The sequence below is a fragment of the Suncus etruscus genome, chromosome 11 (genome assembly GCF_024139225.1).
Source record: "Suncus etruscus isolate mSunEtr1 chromosome 11, mSunEtr1.pri.cur, whole genome shotgun sequence".
In the NCBI taxonomy this organism is placed as follows: Eukaryota; Metazoa; Chordata; class Mammalia; order Eulipotyphla; family Soricidae; genus Suncus; species Suncus etruscus.
In genome coordinates, this window is record NC_064858.1 from 9,615,426 (window position 1) to 9,632,292 (window position 16,867).

The following is a 16,867-nucleotide window of genomic DNA, read 5'->3' on the forward strand; positions in this document are numbered from 1 at the left end:
AAACCAACAAAGATCAGAAAAATCAATTTTCCAGTCACGGAAACCCAGTGGAGGCCGGTGCGGCTGTGTCTGGTCTTCGGGAGAGGGAGAGGAGCTGGGCCCAGCTGCTCTCCCAGTGGCAGGCCAGGATCTGAAGGCAGGGGCGAGGCAAGGGAGGCTCAAGCTCCAGACCACTTGGCCAGACCCGCCCCAGACCCGCCCCTCCAGGGTGGCTCGCCCTGCAGCTCAACACCAGCAGCCCTGGAGGTTCGGAAACCTAATTGCAGTGGTGGGAACATGATTCATGCAGACAGAGGGAAAAACAAGGCCTCCTTTTCCAAGCTGCTTCCTCTCCTCCTCCTCCTCCTCCTCCTTCCAGTGTCCTCTGAAAAGGTCTCTGTCTGGCAGCCAGTGCACAAGCTATGACTTTCCAGGCATGGGACAATGAACAGAGGGTGGGGCGCCCTGCTCACCCCCCATGCAGGCACCAGAGACCTGCTCCCCATCAAGTGTTGGGCGGTGCCACACCAGCCAAGCCCACAACTCAGCAGGGTGAACGACTGACCGCAAGTTCTGCATGACCCAGAAAAAGGTGGCAAACTCATCAGTGTCTGGAGGTAGGTCTCACAGAAAATTCCAGAGTTCACAAAGTAAGCCCTGCATGCTGACTAGGGGTACCCCTGCAGGAGCAGGGAGACATGGTCACAGTCACATGTCCTACACCCATTCATGGCTGTTATTCTTCTACCTTTTGGGGGCCATCTGAACATTCCTCTGTCCAGCCTTATTCCAGAACTCATTGGCATGTGGCAAGTGATCTAGCAGGAAAGTGCTGAGTGGAACAGAGCAAAGCAGTGCCAAGAGTTTGGGGAAGAGAAGCCCACTAACACTCAGGTCTCTCAGAGGTATGCGGAGTCCAGTGTGGCTCAGACTCCACCATGGAAAGGAAGAAAGATATAGTCCCAATACTTGAATCTGTCTGGGTTGTTCCGGGGCTGTGGCCAAGGCGGCCTGATGAGTCACGGTTGTCTCGGCATGAAGCTCCACTTCACTTTACCCCACCTGTAACTGCAACTTGGGGCCTGTGCTCCCCTGGCCTTCACTTCTGAACTCGGAAAGAGCAGACCTGCCCACACCTCCAGAGCATGGAGCTGATGTTACCAGCAATCATGAGACAGACAGACAGATGCTGCTTTCCCCCAGAGCAAGCACAGAAAGCAAACCTAATGATGCGAGGGAGAACACAAGGTCAGTACCCCAGTCCTGCCCCAGCAAACCCAGAGGGAAGAAAGCAACGGACCAGCATGGGGGAAGGGGGGGGGACGACTAACTGGAAGAGCCCAGGGAAGAGTCTAGGGCACTGAGAAGGGGAACACTCATTGGAGACCATCCTAACTACCCTGCTCCCTGCCATACCCAATAGGGCTCTCCATCCTTTTAGGGCTTTGGCCCTGCCAGCAGCTTTAATCAGAAGCAAATGTTTCTTGCTTCCCCAGTTCCCAGGCAGCCCTCTGGGATCAGCGACATGGACAGTGAAGTCAGCTCTCCTCCATGCCTTATGCAGGCAAAGGAAGATGATCCCCACTGATCGATTCCACAGATGCTTGGGGCCCCACAGTGGAGGCAAACGAAGGAAACCAATAACACAATCTCTATCCTCTAGAAGTTGAGGACACAACAGAAAAATGGTTCCAAATGACCTAATCCACTGAAATGATCCAGATATTGGCTTCAAGATGAATTCTAAGAATGGGCTTTAGCATTTTCTGCTAGCGTGGGCACTGGGCTGGAAACCGAGTGTGCTTTGCCCATTTGTCCTTACAGTGTCTGTGTTGCATGGAGACTCATTGTGCCAAGTATGGGGGTCAGAGCTGCTCCCCTCTGGCTCAGCTTGGCTCATCTCCCCCGCAGAGGCCAACCCATGCTCTGAGCTTCGCTGCTGGGGCGACAGTCCAGGTTTTTATCAGAAACATCTGGAACCACTGAACCGTTAGTTCCTCAGTTAGAAAATTGAAACACTGCAGCGACCAATCATTTCATAGCCAAACCAGAGCTAAGATACAGAACTTCATTGTGAGACTATTTTCTCTTTCCCTTCCTTTTAGGAACTGTCACAAAGACAGCAGCACCCCCCTTCTCTCCACTTCCTCCTCTCCGGCCACAAGGCACCTCAAATTCTTCTGAAGGATCGGGGCAGTGGTTTTTTTGTTTTGTTTTGTTGGATTTTGGTTTTTGGGCCACACCCAGCAGCGCTCAGGGGTTACTCCTGGCTTTGTGCTCAAAAATCACTCCTAACAGGCACGGGGGACCACATGGAATGCCGGGGCTCGAACCCAGGTCCGTCCCAGGCCAGCCACATGCAACACAAACACCCTACCACTGTCCTATCACTCCAGTCCCCAGAGCAGAGTTTTTTAACATGTTCACACCTGAGACCTATCTTCAAGATTCCTTTCTGCATTCTAACTGGAGCATTTTGGATATGTGATGTAAATTCTGCCTTAATTTACTGAGCTCAGAAATTGATTTACTGAGCTATCACATTTGATTCTAATTATTTTGTTTGTTTGTTTTTGGGCGGTGCTCTGAGGTTATTCCTGGCAGTGCACTCAGAAATTGCCCCTGGTGCCAGAGAGGTAGCATGGAAGTAAGGCATTTGCCTTTCAAGCAGCAGGTCAGTGGTTCAAATACCGGCATCCCATTTGGTCCCCTGAACCTGCCGGGAGCAATTTATGAGCATAGAGCCAGGAGTAACCCCTGAGCACTGCTGGGTGTGACCCAAAAACCAAAGAAAAAAAAAAAAAAGAAAGAAACCACCCCTGCAGGCTCAGGGAACCATATGAGGTGCCGGAATTGAACCCAGGTCGGCTGTGTGCATGCAAACGCCCTACCACTGTGCTATCATTCTAGCCCTGATTCCAATTAAGGTGTCCATCAGGGCCCCTCACTGGCCCCTTCTATTCTGGCTCAGGAAGAGCTGTCTAAAGTCCCATGGCAGTTTCTGAGCTTGGACACCATGAGTGACCAACTAGGAAAGGGCTCTGTGGGGCCGGGAAGGTGGTGCTAGAGGTAAGGTGTCTGTCTTGCAAGCGCTAGCGTAGGACAGACCTCGGTTCGATCCCCTGGCGTCCCATATGGTCCCCCCAAGCCAGAGGGGATTTCTGAGCGCATAGCCAGGAGTAACCCCTGAGTGTCAAACGGGTGTGGACCCCCCCCCAAAAAAAAGAAAGGGCTCTGTGTAGAAGGGGTTCGAGAATTCCTATGGTGGGGCAGAGAAGATGAGCTGTGAAATCAAGGAACCTTTCTCTTCCTGAGGGGCACACTAGCCCCCTGAGCATCATGAGATCAGTGGGCCCCTGGACATGAGCCCCAGAAGTGAGAAATGAGATGGGTGTGGATTCTGAACCACAGCTCAATGCCTCCTGGCCCAATGCCTGTGTCTGCAACTGACGAATCCTCCTCTCCCACAACAGCTCCCAGAATGAGGGTGGAGTCAACAAGAACGAAAGGGGAAACAGAGATTTTCTCAAACCTGGTGGAGAAAAATGCACAATTTACTCTTGCCCAATTCTAGTTTGTAGTGCCACGTTTCAGATGAAAGGAGAAGAGGTTTACTGCCACCAACCACAGCCATAATTCTGATATCCCCTTAATCTAAAAGCGGTGAGCTACAAACTGACACATTTATTGGTGGTAACATTATGAGATTGTAGACAGAGACATAGCATGGTTCCATTCCCTCCTGTCACGCTAGCAACTCCAGTCTCTGGTAACAGACCATCCCTGCCCAGCTATTGGCACTCGAGAAAAGAGGGAGGAGGTTCTTGATCCCCAGGGAATCTTCTTTATTCTTGGTTTCATGGCAGCACACTGAAGGCCCAGAATCCTCCCATCCTGGCACTCTGCTGGACTAATGTCTGAACTAACTTGCTGTTGTCTTTGCCAAAATACACCGTTCAGACAGTTCACTATTTATGGGGCCGAAGAGGTGTCACTAGAAGTAAGGTGTCTCTTGCAAGCGCTAGCCTAGGACGAACCGCAGTTTGATCCCCCAGCTTCCCATGTGGTTCCCCCTCAAGCCAGGAGCAATTTTTGAGCACATGGCCAGGAGTAACACCTGAGCATCAAACTGGTGTGGCCCCAAAACAAAACAAAACAAACGAAAAAAGATATTTCACTATTTGATATGGAGAGCAAAGGTCAGAAGATAGAAAAGCAGGAGGAAAAAATAAAAGCCTTCCAGGTCTCTTCTCAGACCAGACACCAGTCTCCTCATGTTGAGCACACAATCTCCGTTTCACTGAACCCAAGAGTACCTAGGAAAGATGGTGGCAAGTGTTAACAGGGTGGAGAGACCCCAGGAAGGGTCATCTCAGAGGCCCCAGGGATTAGGGACATAGTCCAGTACTCCCTGTAAGCCAGGACTCCACAAACACAGGGTCACTGGTGCTGGTTCTGGTTCCCTCTATGAGCTCTTGGGATGACAGCCCAGGAAGAATCCCCAGGGGGAAGCCAGCTGGAGGATATCCCACCAAACTTCCTTTATGCAACGTTCTTCTCTCCAGCATCTTCTTATGCTCCAATATCACCACAGAGAGCTTCTCTGTGCTGGATGTTGGTCACATCCAACTCTGGGCTGACCAAAGGATGACACAGAAGACCATCTTCAACTTCCATGATCCCCTCAAGTCTTCCTGTGTTTGAACAAGCCAATAACATTGTCCAATCCAATAAACACATTTCCTGTAGCTGTTGTCCCACCCAAAGAGTTTGCATATAGACATGTATGACTGTGAAAAGCATAAGATTGAGATCAACTTTTGATCATGGCTTCTATTTAAAATTGCAATCTAGGTCCTGAAAAGTGCTTCTTTAGAAGTTGAATTAAACTTCTAAGAGCCAGGATCACAGTACAGCATGTAGGGCATTTTCAACAAGAAGAATCCCTATGTGAACAGCAACTTCTTCATCAGTAACAATTAAAACCATCAAGAAATTTCACACTTAAAATTTTTTGTTACAGGACCAGAGAGATAGCATGGAGGTAATGCATTTGCCTTGCATGCAAAAGGACGGTGGTTCGAATCCCGGCATCCCATATGGTCCCCCAAGCCTGCCAGGAGCGATTTCTGAGCGTAGAGCCAGGAGTAACCCTGAACATTGCCCAAAAACAAAAAAAAAAAACAAAAAAAAAATTTGTTACAGAGACCAAAGATACAGCTGAGCTCAGTACCCACACTGCACGCACCAGGCTCAGTTCAGACTTTGGCCCCGCATGCATCCTCACAAGCACCACCAGGGAGAGCCTGATGGTTCGCAACACCACAGGGCCCAAGGAGTACAGGCACTCAAGGCCCTAACATGGAGCGATCCAACCAGCAGGCACAAGTAAATCTCGGAGGGAGAGATCAGCTGAATGAGAGGGTAAAGAGTTAACCGTGAGGAGAAGAGAGCCTCTTCTTGGGAGATGAAGGGGGAAAAGTCAAGAAAAGAAGTATTTATATATATTCCTGGCTAACTCCCAGGGCCCGGTTTGGATCAAATTTGCATTGTCCCTGAACAAGCCACACTCAGAAGGCCCAACATCATGTGGCCCACTGGGACAAAGAAACTGAGCTCACAGTGACCTGTGCTACCAGGGCCTCTCCAGCTTGGAGGCTCTCCCTCCACCTGCCTTGCTGTTCCACCCTACCCTGAAGAGCTCTGCATATCTTTTAGATCCCTTCGATGCCACCACCCTAGTCACTTCCAACTGGTGCAGCAGAAAACTGCCCTTTCTGCTGTGAGAACCACATCGGCAGCACTGTCTCCTGCAAAGTACCCACACAGCTGGAGCCTTCAGGTTCCTAGCCCTTCTGGGGGTCAGACAGAGGGTTGTGGAAGGGTCTTGCAGGCCCCAGAGCTTCTTCTGTTGGAGTGTCCAAACGCTGAAGCTCATGTTCCCACAAGCACATGCCCCAAAGTGAAGGCTGCGCAGATTAGACAGTGCAGTGGGGAGAGGGCGGGCCAGAGGCTCCCGGAGGATACAAGAAACATTCATTAGCCCCACGGATTTAATTTATTTTTAGGTGAACAAGCAGTAGGCCCCCCCAAAAGGCAACCAAGGCCACTACCACCTCCCTGGACTGCTCCAGGACACAGTGGGACGAGGATGGAAGAGGAGGAGGAGCAGAAGTTAGCACGAGTCTTGCTTGCCCAAGGAAGAGAAAGGAAGGCAAGCTCGCCCCCTGGAGGCAGGAGAGGAAAAGGGTGTTCTCGACTACAGAGAATTCCAAAGAGTCCATCCAACACAGCTCTCACTGCTCTAGGATCATATCATATATTAGTACTATTGTAAAAGTAGTCAAAAATAGAAATTTGATTAATTTGATGTTTGACCTTGTAGTTTCATAAAGAGAGGCTGGGTAATGTGGCTACGATTGGATCCAGTGTGTGTTACTTTCTCCCTAAAACCTAATGCTCAACACACAAAGTTTTAGTTCAGGTTGGCTTGGTTTTTGGTCCACACCCGGTGGTGCTCAAGGCTGACTCCGGACTCTGCACTCAGGAATCACTCCAAGTGGTGCTCAGGGAACCACATGGGATGCTAGGATAGAACCCATGCTGGCCACAAGCCAGGCAAGTGTCCTCCTGCTGTGCTATCTCTCTGCCCCCCTCTGTTCTTCAGTGGTCTGCATAGGACCCAGGGAATCTCATAAAGATAAAACCACTTGCTGGATTAACCATTCCATGTGGCTAATGAGCAATGGATTCTAGAAAAGGAACTGCAAGCAAGGGATAGAGCAGCTATCCCAGGGAGACAAGCTCTTTGCTAACGCTCGAGGTCACACACTGAAGAGAAAAACTCGACAGTCATGTGGGCAGTTCTGACTTGCTGCCCTGGGCCAAGCAACAGGACTACCATGCTTTCCTGACCACCAGAAAACATGTTTTCATGGGGAAGGGTCTCCAAAGCTAATATCCGGGGCATCAATGCCACCTAGCCATCTGGCCACAGGTTCTTCAGGAACTGGAAGGCAGGGTATATTGGGCAACCGTATTGTGCACTGGGGCAAAAGCAGAGAAAACACTTGGTAGCACCTGACCCTGACATTTAGGGAAGGCAGGTCACCAAAACGGTTCAGAAGACCAAAAACCACAGCTTGGTTCTTTCTGTCTGTAGAGAACTGGCCTGCAGCAAAGCTGTCAGTAGAGGCTGTCTGGTATCTGTAAGAGGGGGTGCCATGTCGCAAACAAACTGTGGACTAACCTGTGGACAGGTCTTGGTGACACAGCAGAATATGTCACAAAAATCCAATGGTTGGTGTGGCACCAGTGCCAGCTCAGTCAGCAATAACCAGGGCCACAGTGGGCACAGGGAAGGGCTGGTGCGGAGCAGAAAGAGAAGCAGCTTTAGAGGCAAAGGCTTCTGGCCTCAGGCCCTGAGTCGCAGACAATGACCAGAGCTCCAGCCAGAGCAGGGCGGTGATGGGCTCCCACACCCTCTCCTCCTATAGCACATTTCAGCGGTGATGGGCTCCCACACCCTCTCCTCCTATAGCACATTTGTTCTCAGGCAGGCCCACTGCTTGTCGGGGAGTCTCCAAAACCCCAGCAATACAATGCCAGAAAGTTTTTCATGCTCCCTGAACACTGTATGAATTTCAACGTCTAGAATCAGCAGTACTGTGTCATGGAACCCATTCATTCCATAGACACATGGGGGCCTGGTATTAGCAGTGTGTGTCTCACGACCCAGCAAGACTCAGCTGTGGATATCTCTCTGCTGACCCCCATGCAAACATGCCAAAGAAAATGGCAAAGGGAGAAAGCGGGACGCCAAGGCTTTCTCTTCCATTCAAAGCATGTGAGGCAGCCTAGAGGATGGAGGGTTTCCCTCCAAACAAGACTGAACCCAGAAGAGGCTTTTCTGTGGCCAGCAGAGCTATTTCTGCACCAGGGGAGCAGCCACACACTGCACTCAGGTGCAGAGGTCTCTGGCAGCAGCACACAAGGTTGCAACCTGATGGCACACCCTGCACTGTCCCTGCCAGTCCCCTGGCCTGTTGTGTAAGTTTAGATCATAAACCCAACTCCCAGGCCTGCCTGACCTTAGCTGCCTGTGTGAGGCTCAAAGGGTCAGGCACCCACTTGCAAGGTGAGAGTGTCTCTCCCAACCACTCCAACTAGAGGGAAGAGCAGACAAGGAAGGGAAGGAGGACCTTCTTCCCCCTGAAGTGACACCATTTTCTTCTTTGTGCCAGACAAGATGTGCCCAGCACATAGATGCAGCACAGCCCATAGTCTACCCAGAGACATGACATGAGGCATTTGAATTCAAGGATGTGAGTTTGTTCCTTCCATTTTCAGGGGCTTCTGGAAACAAAGGAGGGGATCCTGCAGGGTGTGTGCTCCTGTCTCCTGAGGCATCACAGCATCTGTCTGAGGAAAGCAGCAGCAGTGGGAACCGCCCAGCATGAGTCACTAACAGGACCCTGGGCAGCAGCAAGCACCTCCCACCTCCTAACCCTGCTTGCCTCACTGCCCAGACAGACACTGCCAGCAGAGCAGCCAGGCAGCCCCAGCTCTGTCGTCCCCCAGAGGGGCAGCTGGAAGGAAAATTCTGCTTCTTCCCAAGTGGAATCCAGGATACCAGTTGCCTCCTGAAGGCCAAGATCACCCAAAGGATCTGTGTAGACAATATCACTAACTTACAGCACCAGTTCCCTTAAAGCCTCTCAGAGGTGGCCTCAGGCAGTGCTCTCCTCCCAGCAGAGCAGGCCTAAGAATCCCTGTAGATTCTAGGCTTTAGCCCGGGGGAGAAGGGTTCACACAGTGATTGGGATAGATCTCTGGACATCTGAGCTGAAAGCATGTGCTTCAGCCCTTCAAACACTCTTCCCAGCCCCAAAGTTCTAAGCCCCATTGTTTTATACTTAATCACTATAAACAGTAATAAGATAAACCTAAAGACCCTGAAGAAAGATTTTGTTGTTTTGAAAATTCACCATTACCAAATGCAGAAGTGCTAGGGGAACCAACCAACCTATGACTAAGCATATGCAAACATATCACCATGCAAATTTGTACGCAGCTGTTCAGAGCCATATGTTCATGACAGCAATAAAGTTGAACGGTCCATATGGACAACAAAATACAGTATGTCCAGAACAAGGAACGCTACTCAATAATAAAAAGAAATCTCTTTCTGTCGCAACACAGGCAGACCCTGCAGCATCATGCTAGGTGGGTGAAAGACCCACCCAGAGTGGATTATTTCCTTTCCAGAGAGCCATTTCCTCTTCTCCCCATTTATCTGGGCCACCAGGGTGAGAACAGGTTGCTTTTGGTGAAAAGGAGCCCGACAAGGCCACAGATCACTTGGAGCCATGTCCCCAGCCCCTATCATTTCTTTCAAGTTCCAGGAAGGCAAACCCATAGCTAGAAAGTAGATGGGTAACTGGCAGGAGGTGAGGTGAGGTGAGGTGGGGTGGGGTGGGGTGGGGGTGGAGTGAGGAAACAGAGGTTTCTAGAAACCAGAGTACAAAGTTTCTTTGTGAAGTGATGCTAATGTTCTAAAATTAGACAGGCAGTGGTGAGTCTTGTAAGACTGTGAATATATTCAGAACTACTAAACTGTGGTGGGGAAGATAAGTCAAAGGTCTGAGGTGTGGACTTTGCACGCAGAAGCACCACAATCGATCCCTGGCACTACATGGTCCTCTGAGCACCACCAGGAGCAAACTCAGAGCACTGCCAGGTATGGCCAATCCCTCCCCTGATCTGATAAGAACAAAAAGATATCAAAGTTGGGGCACAGAAGCACAGAAGCAATAGCATTTGCCTTGCATGCTACCCCAGGTTTGATTCCCGGCATCCAATAAGGTTCTCCAAGCCTGCTAGGAGTGATTTCTGAGCTCAGAGTAACACAAGTGCCTATTGGTATGGTCCAAAAATAAAAACAACAACAACAACAAAAGCTACCAAACTGTCCTTATACTCGAGTAAATTTTATGAGATGCAAATTATATTTCCATAAGGCTGTTAGGAAAGGAAAACTGCTGAATCCATTTTTCTTTTAGTGACTAGGATGTACTTTATGCACTACTGAGCTATAAATTAATATCTTCTTTTTGTGCTATTTAAAAAAAAAAAAGAAGAGGATCTAGGCTTAAGGACTGTAGATACCTCTGGGGAGCTAATCTCACTTGGTGACTCAAACTTGACAACAGAAACAGTCCAATTTGGGGTGAGTCTTTTCCATGACCATCAGCAGGGGTTCTGCCAGACTCTACAGGGTCAGGGACACCAGCATATGGATGGAAGCTGGGTACAGCCCCCAATATCCTACCGTTTACAGTGCAACAGAGGAGAAGGGAAGAACACCACCGAGAAGACAAAGTGCTGAATGGACCAGGGCCGAGCAGGTCAAGCATGTCCTGGGCCACTTACCGCCTGGCTCTTCGGGCTGTGCTTCATCTTGGGAGGAGAAACGTCACCGAATGCCTCTTCAGAAACAGTGCTGTCCCCAGAGCTGCTCAGAAAATCCACTTCATCACCAGCCTTCATATCTGGCATTTCTAAAGAGAATGAGGTGATTAAAAACTTGTTTCCCACGACCTGCCACCTGCAGTGTAGCCCAAGCTCAGTGCTACGTACATGCGTGTGTGTGCAAAAGAGTCCGTCCATGTGTTCAGAACTACAGCCTCTCTCACCCAGGCAAAGCTGCCTCCAATGGCTATGAGTGGCTCTTGAGCCTTGGGCCCAGGGTGAGGGAGGCAGGGAAGAGCCGTTCAAGGTCCATTTGCAACAGGCTGGGAGCATATCACTGTACGCATCAGAAAAGTAACTCCACAGCAGCAAAGTAACCCACCAAGACAACATCATGTAACTGTCTATACAGGCCAAAACAAAAGAACTCGACAAAAAGAACAGGAACAGCCTCTGGAAAGATGTTTTACAAGACAGACTCTCTACTCTACACCTCCTGTCTACACTGTTGCTGCAGCTGCCACCAAAATGGAAATACCCTGTGAAGCATTTCTCCACTCTCATTTCGACCTCACCTTTGCTTAAGCCAGTGGTTCTCAAATAGTGGGGTGCGCCTCAAGGCTCCGTAAAAGGGGGCACATTTGATCTCGGCAAACACTGTCATAACAAGCTAAGCCCCATGTTTATGTCTCTGTATGTCTCTGGAACTGAGAGTTGCTGTGTCCTGCTTCAAACCCCGCTTCGAAAAGCTACGCATTGCAAAACATGCTCATTGTAGCCATTAATTCAGACATCACCTCTGATTAAAAAATCAGCTCAAATTATTTTATATATTTTTGTTTTGCAGGTTAAAGTTTTTCTTAATAAAGATACTATTTACAGTCACGCAGGGGAGGCACAAAAATGTTTTCTTCTTCCTAGGGGGGCATGACAGAAAATAATTGAGAAGCTGGCATAAGCAAATGCTTTTCTCTAAAATCATGCTTGCTGGGCAGACCAGATAGCAACAACTTTTGCTACCTGGCCCCATCTGGTGAAGGGGATTCAGAAGGAAGTGATCGAGAGGTCTCTAAAGCCAACACAACTGCCACAAACCTTCATGAACAGGTCTAACAATCGAAGAGTACAATGTACCGAGATAACACCCTCTCCCCCTACCTCCCAGGGCTGGCACTGTGGCCCTCTGCTTCCCCCGGGAACTTCTCAGGCTCATTATCTAGGTCCTACCACTGGCTGCCCTAAGAGAAACACAGTCGTTACACCAAAGAGTAGCAAGGCCCGCCTCAGCCAAAAACAAATGTTATTAGTTGAAATACCATCCTAATATCGCATGCAATGTGCACTTGAGCTTTAGAAAGCTACATTTCTCTAGATGAGCATTTATAAATCTCTCCTTGTTCTCACAATTATATCCTCTTAAAACTAGCTAAGAAAAAAAACAACAAACCTACCCCCACCAACTCCAAATCTGCTTTACAGTTAATAAAATATAACTGAAGTGAAAAAGGAAATTCTGAGTAAGCAATTGCTTAGCAGTGTCCTTTAAGTAGGACACTTCTAAATGAATCAGGGGAACGTCTTTTGGCTGGGGGAGGGGCTGTTGGTGACTTTCATTTTATTCACCAGGGGAGTGATTTCTGGCTCAGCTTTCCTGTGACGTGACTAGAGGGTCTGGACACAGGCCGCACCACAGCAGTCAACAGTGATTGCCAACGTCAGGGCACTGGCAGTGTCTGCGAGGGGTGCTGAGCGCACCCAGCTCTGAGCCGTTACATCCCACTCCTACCGCTCGCTCCCCCACCCATGAGTGACTCGGAGTACACTTCCTCTGACAGCCTCTGGCTCTGAGATCATTCTCGGGGGCTTTTCTTGGGGGGGAACTAAGCAGGGATTTTCCTCAGGCTTGGCTCTTCTTGAAGAAAGTTCCACTTTTTCATCAAGGCCACTTCTCTCATGCGACCCCGTGAGCTCTATGGCTCTGGGGGCGAGAGGGGTGGGGAAACAGTGGTCAGCTCAACCCACACAGTCCCAACCCAGGCCAGCCCGACAACACACACCTCACTTTCCTTTCCACAGCCTGGAAACCCCTTTATGAACTCGGCTGGACTGAGGCTGATGCAAATCCAGTGTTGTCACCTCACTCACAGGCACCACAACTCTGGTCTCACAACATTTCCAGGTGCGTTCACAGTCCAAGAGAACTAAGTCCAGCCCATGCTACCAAGAGGCAGCAAGGCCCAGAAGAAAAGAAAAAAAAAAAAGGTAGCTCAGGTTACAGCCACCCTCCCCCCATTTCCTGGGGGCCACCTTGCCAGGGCCCCCAAAATAGACTTGCTATTGGGCTGTGTTTTTGAAATGGAAGAACTTCACGTTGAAATGTTGTTATCACTAGTCACAATAAAACTAAATGCCTAAAACCTCTGAAAATACCTCTAGGGGTTTCTCAGTGTCCCTCTCAGCTGAGAACACAGAGTAGACAGTACAAACTGCTGGAAGAGCCGCTCCCGAGACATGGCCGATTTCAACTGCTCTTTCCCCCAAGTGCTTTTCCCTGTTCAGCTACTTCACCCTGGACATCCCCAGGCTGAGCTCCACTTACAGGGGCTTTCAAAACCCAGAGAAGAAAACTCCACTAAGTGGAAGAAACCACAGCAGCTGCTTACCTCCCAGGCCCAGGCCGGCACCTGGTCACAGGGGATGAGTCACACTGACCTTCAGGGACGCCAGGATGCAAGCTAAGTCCGATTCCAGGCTCTGTTCCACCTCAGCCCCACTGGGGAGCCCAGTGTGGCACCCCAAGCAAGAATGCGCTCTCCTTGCTACCACACACATGGTTCCCTGGGATGGGGCAGGCTGCTGGGGGAGCTGTCTGCCCCAGCAGCTGCTGCATCTAGATAAGCTGTCGTAAGCAGCCGCAAGGCCTGCCCCGTGACAGCAGCGGCCCAGGGCTAGGGCGGAAATCCTGCATCCTCCCACCCAGTCCTCACCGACCAGGTAATGTTGGAAAGGCCACTAGGGGCGTTTCTGAGCCCCTCTCATTTCATGGCACCAAAGACAGGCTGGCATTCTGGGCTAGAGAGCAGAGGTAGAGTACAATTGTCCCCGTGTGACTAAAAGGCAACACAACAGGAAGAGGCTCAGGCCCGAGACATGCCCTCCTGGAGGTGGCAGTGCCTCATTTGACAAGCTTCCCAGTGAACAGGAGTCGCTGCCAACCAAGACAAAGACACCTGTGTCTGCCAGCAGAGACTACACGGCCTCGCCTGGGACACAAGGCCCAACGCACACAGCCCAATAGACATGGCCCTGAGCACATGGCCCAACATACAACATACATGGCCTGGCATTCACAGCCCAAATTACGTAACCCAGTACACACGGCCTAGCAGAGGTCTCAAAGCAGCGCCTCAACCTTTGTTTTGCCCTACTCAACTTACCTGCTGCCAGTCTGGGTCCTGGCTCACATGGGGGCGTCCTCCCTGGCTCCTCACTAACAATCAGGCTCCCAGGGTCTTCATGACCTCTGCCCTCCAGAAGGATCTCCCCAGGGAGAAGGCCACTAGCTTTCCTGACAGGAGAACATGCCTGCTGTTCTGGTGCTGGGTTCAATGTCGTCAGAGGGGACGGTGGCATATGACCACCATCCCTAACCATGCCCAGAGCTCCTGAGGCCTTGACTTGCTCAATGACGGCATCCACAATGTGACTGGCAGCCTCCTCAAGGGCTTGGTCCATGCTGGTTCTGGGGGACAGCTGCAGGGCAGGAGCAGCAGGGGCCAGACCCTGTCCAACAAGAGGCTGCTGTGGAGCAGGGTGACCTTCCACAGCCGGGAGTGCCCCTCCCTCCATTGCACCAGGCATGCCTTCTAGGATCGCAGCAACCTGCTGGCCTGGCACTCCCAAAGTCAAAGACAACCCTGGAGAACCTGGGTTCAGAGTTGCCACTTGGCCGCAGAGGACTTGGGGACACAAGGCATCGTGGGAGTCGTATAGCTGCTCCTCCCCACTGGCCCTGGTGGCCACCAACCCCTCTCCACATGCTGCAAGGGCAGCACCGTCCCCCTGGGGTGGAGCCTTCCCCATCCCAACGTCATCTGCACCTTCAAGGTTGAGACTAGGCAGCAGAGGAGGGTTCCATTCTGACCCTGGGTTCCCCGAGCTGGTATCTGCAGCTGGTGCTGCTGCTGGGGGCAGTGGGTGCTGGGCAGCCCCAACTGGCATCGAGCCTGGCAGGCCCACTTCATTGTTCTGTTGGCCCTCTGTGTGCCAAAAGGCCGGGGGCGTGCCCACAGAAGGCCTGGAATGGGCCTTGTCCTCGGCACAAACAGATGGGTTTGGCTCTCCATGGGCCCCTGGAGCTGGCTGTCCAAGGGGTGTTCGAAGTTGTTCCCCCAGAAAAGCTCCTGAAGGAACACTGTCTTCCTGCACGAGGCTACTACCCAATGCCACTTTATCCGCTTTATCCGTGTAGTCTGGCCTCAAAGCTGCAGAGTTTTCTGGAATCACCAGGTTTTTTCCGCCCTCAGTCAAAATGAAATCCAGATCAACCCGTGTCTCACGCCCACTCAGCACGGAAAGATCTGTGTCGCCCTCACTACTCAGGCCCCTGGAGACTGCAGAGAGGTGAGGATCGTCAAGCTCACTGCTCAGTCCAGCAGGGCTGGCATTCCCCATGCTGGGGATACAGCCAGACGGGTCGGTAGGGTATTCTGCCAGCAGCCACGACTCCGGAGCCCCTTTGTGCAGTCTGTCTCCACAAGTTGCTGTTCCCTTTTCCTTCTGGGAGGGGACAGACACCAGCGCGTCATCTTTGGTTACTGATTCACTGCCCGCACTGCCTGCTGGACAACAAGTCCCATCTGATGTCACTGCCTGGCCCGAGCCCAGCTCTGTCTCTGTATTGGGGACAGGCTGTGGGCATGGAGACCCCTTGAGCACAGTGGTCAAAGACCCTTCTGGCTTCAGGTCTTTTCTGCAGCCCTCTGGCTCCAAAACACTGAAAGGCCCCCAATCCACAGGCTCTGAAGGGACGCTGCCAGGGTCAAGGGTGGCTGGGCCAGTGGGGGGCTCTGGGCAGCAACTGGCACTGGGGAAGACACTGTGACCAGAGTCCCCTGCAACTCCCATGCCACCTGAAGCCACTGTGTTCTGTGGCTCAGCAGCAGCAGCAGCAGCAGCCAGCTCACCACTCCCAGAAGAACATCTAGGTGGTACACGGGCTGGGCTCAGAAGCTGCGAGGAACTGGTCTGTGCTTCTTGGTGAGATGGGATACTTGGCTCCAACTTGGGAGAGCTGTAGTCGGGGTGTTCAGGGACCACCGGGGTGTCGGGTTTGGGCCTGTCTGCAGCTGGGTCCCCACACGGGTGCTGTGCTGCCCGTATGCTAATGCTCACATCACAACCTCTCCCTGAACTGCTATTATCCGCAGAGCTTCTAGGCACAGGCACTCCACTGGTGAGAGCAAAAGAAGGCTTAGCAGGTGTGTCACTCCCCAAGGACTTGATGTTCAGGACACAACTGCTGGGGACGCTGGCATCAGAGGCTCCAGGTGTGCCGGTGCTGTGGTTCTCAAGACTTTGTGCCGTACTTGTGCCTACTTCAGGGACTGGCCTGGGAAGAGCTGTATCCAGGCATGAAGGTCCACTCTCAATTGCCCCATCCTCTGTGGCCTTACAGAGGACCAGCTCCCCTGTAGAGCGCGGCCAGACCCCAGGCCCAGGAGCAATCCCACTCGCTGAATGGTCCTGCTCCACGGGTTGCAGTCCAGCTTCCTTGTCCCTGGTCCCACCTAATAGGGGGCCTTCCGGGCATTCTCCCTTGCAGATGGGCCAGGACTGGACTACAGAGTACCTGACAAGTGGCAGGTCAGCCTCTTCCCCTTTCCTCAGTTTGCTGCCCTCCTCCTTCCAACAGGAGCAGTCTGTGTTTTCAGAATCAATCACACCAGACAAGTCCCTGGAAGCTCCCACCGAGCCAACAGGGCTCCCACCAGATTCTGCAAGAGGAGAGAGCTGCTGATTGGCCACTGGTTCTGTGGGGTCAGGAGGACAGTGATCACTCAGAGCTGGGACCAACTGCGGAGGGTCCTGTGCTGTCCCTGTCAGGAGTATGTGATTGTCCATGGGTTTGAGATGGGTTTTCTAGGAGAGAAAAAAAGACGCCATCAAAAGCCTGTTTGAGGAGATGCTGTGAGCCCTAGAAGGAGAAATGGGCACCCACGGCAGCTATTACCCCCCCATAGAGCATGTCCAAGTAACACAGCTCCATTTCCTCTAGGGTTGAGGGTCAATCTCTTCCCAGACAGCAAGCAGGGTAGAGGCAAGAATTTCAGCATCAAGAGTTGATTTTAGAAAGTAGGTTACACTGGTCCTTAACATTTTTTTTTTTTTGGTCACACCCGGCAGCGCTCAGGGGTTA

The 16,867-nt window shown here is 51.4% G+C and overlaps 1 protein-coding gene across 1 annotated transcript in view; it reads right to left on the reverse strand.

Annotated features, from left to right (window-relative positions):
• The window catches only part of AKAP13 (A-kinase anchoring protein 13), a 102,539-nt gene that overhangs the window by 60,369 nt on the left and 25,303 nt on the right, over positions 1–16,867 (reverse strand). Inside the window, exons 5-6 of the mRNA XM_049783243.1 lie at positions 13,887–16,590; positions 10,411–10,538 (exon numbers count right to left, since the gene is read on the reverse strand). Of these exons, the coding sequence (XP_049639200.1) occupies positions 10,411–10,538; positions 13,887–16,590 (2,832 nt within the window). The remainder of the gene's footprint in view (positions 1–10,410; positions 10,539–13,886; positions 16,591–16,867) is intronic.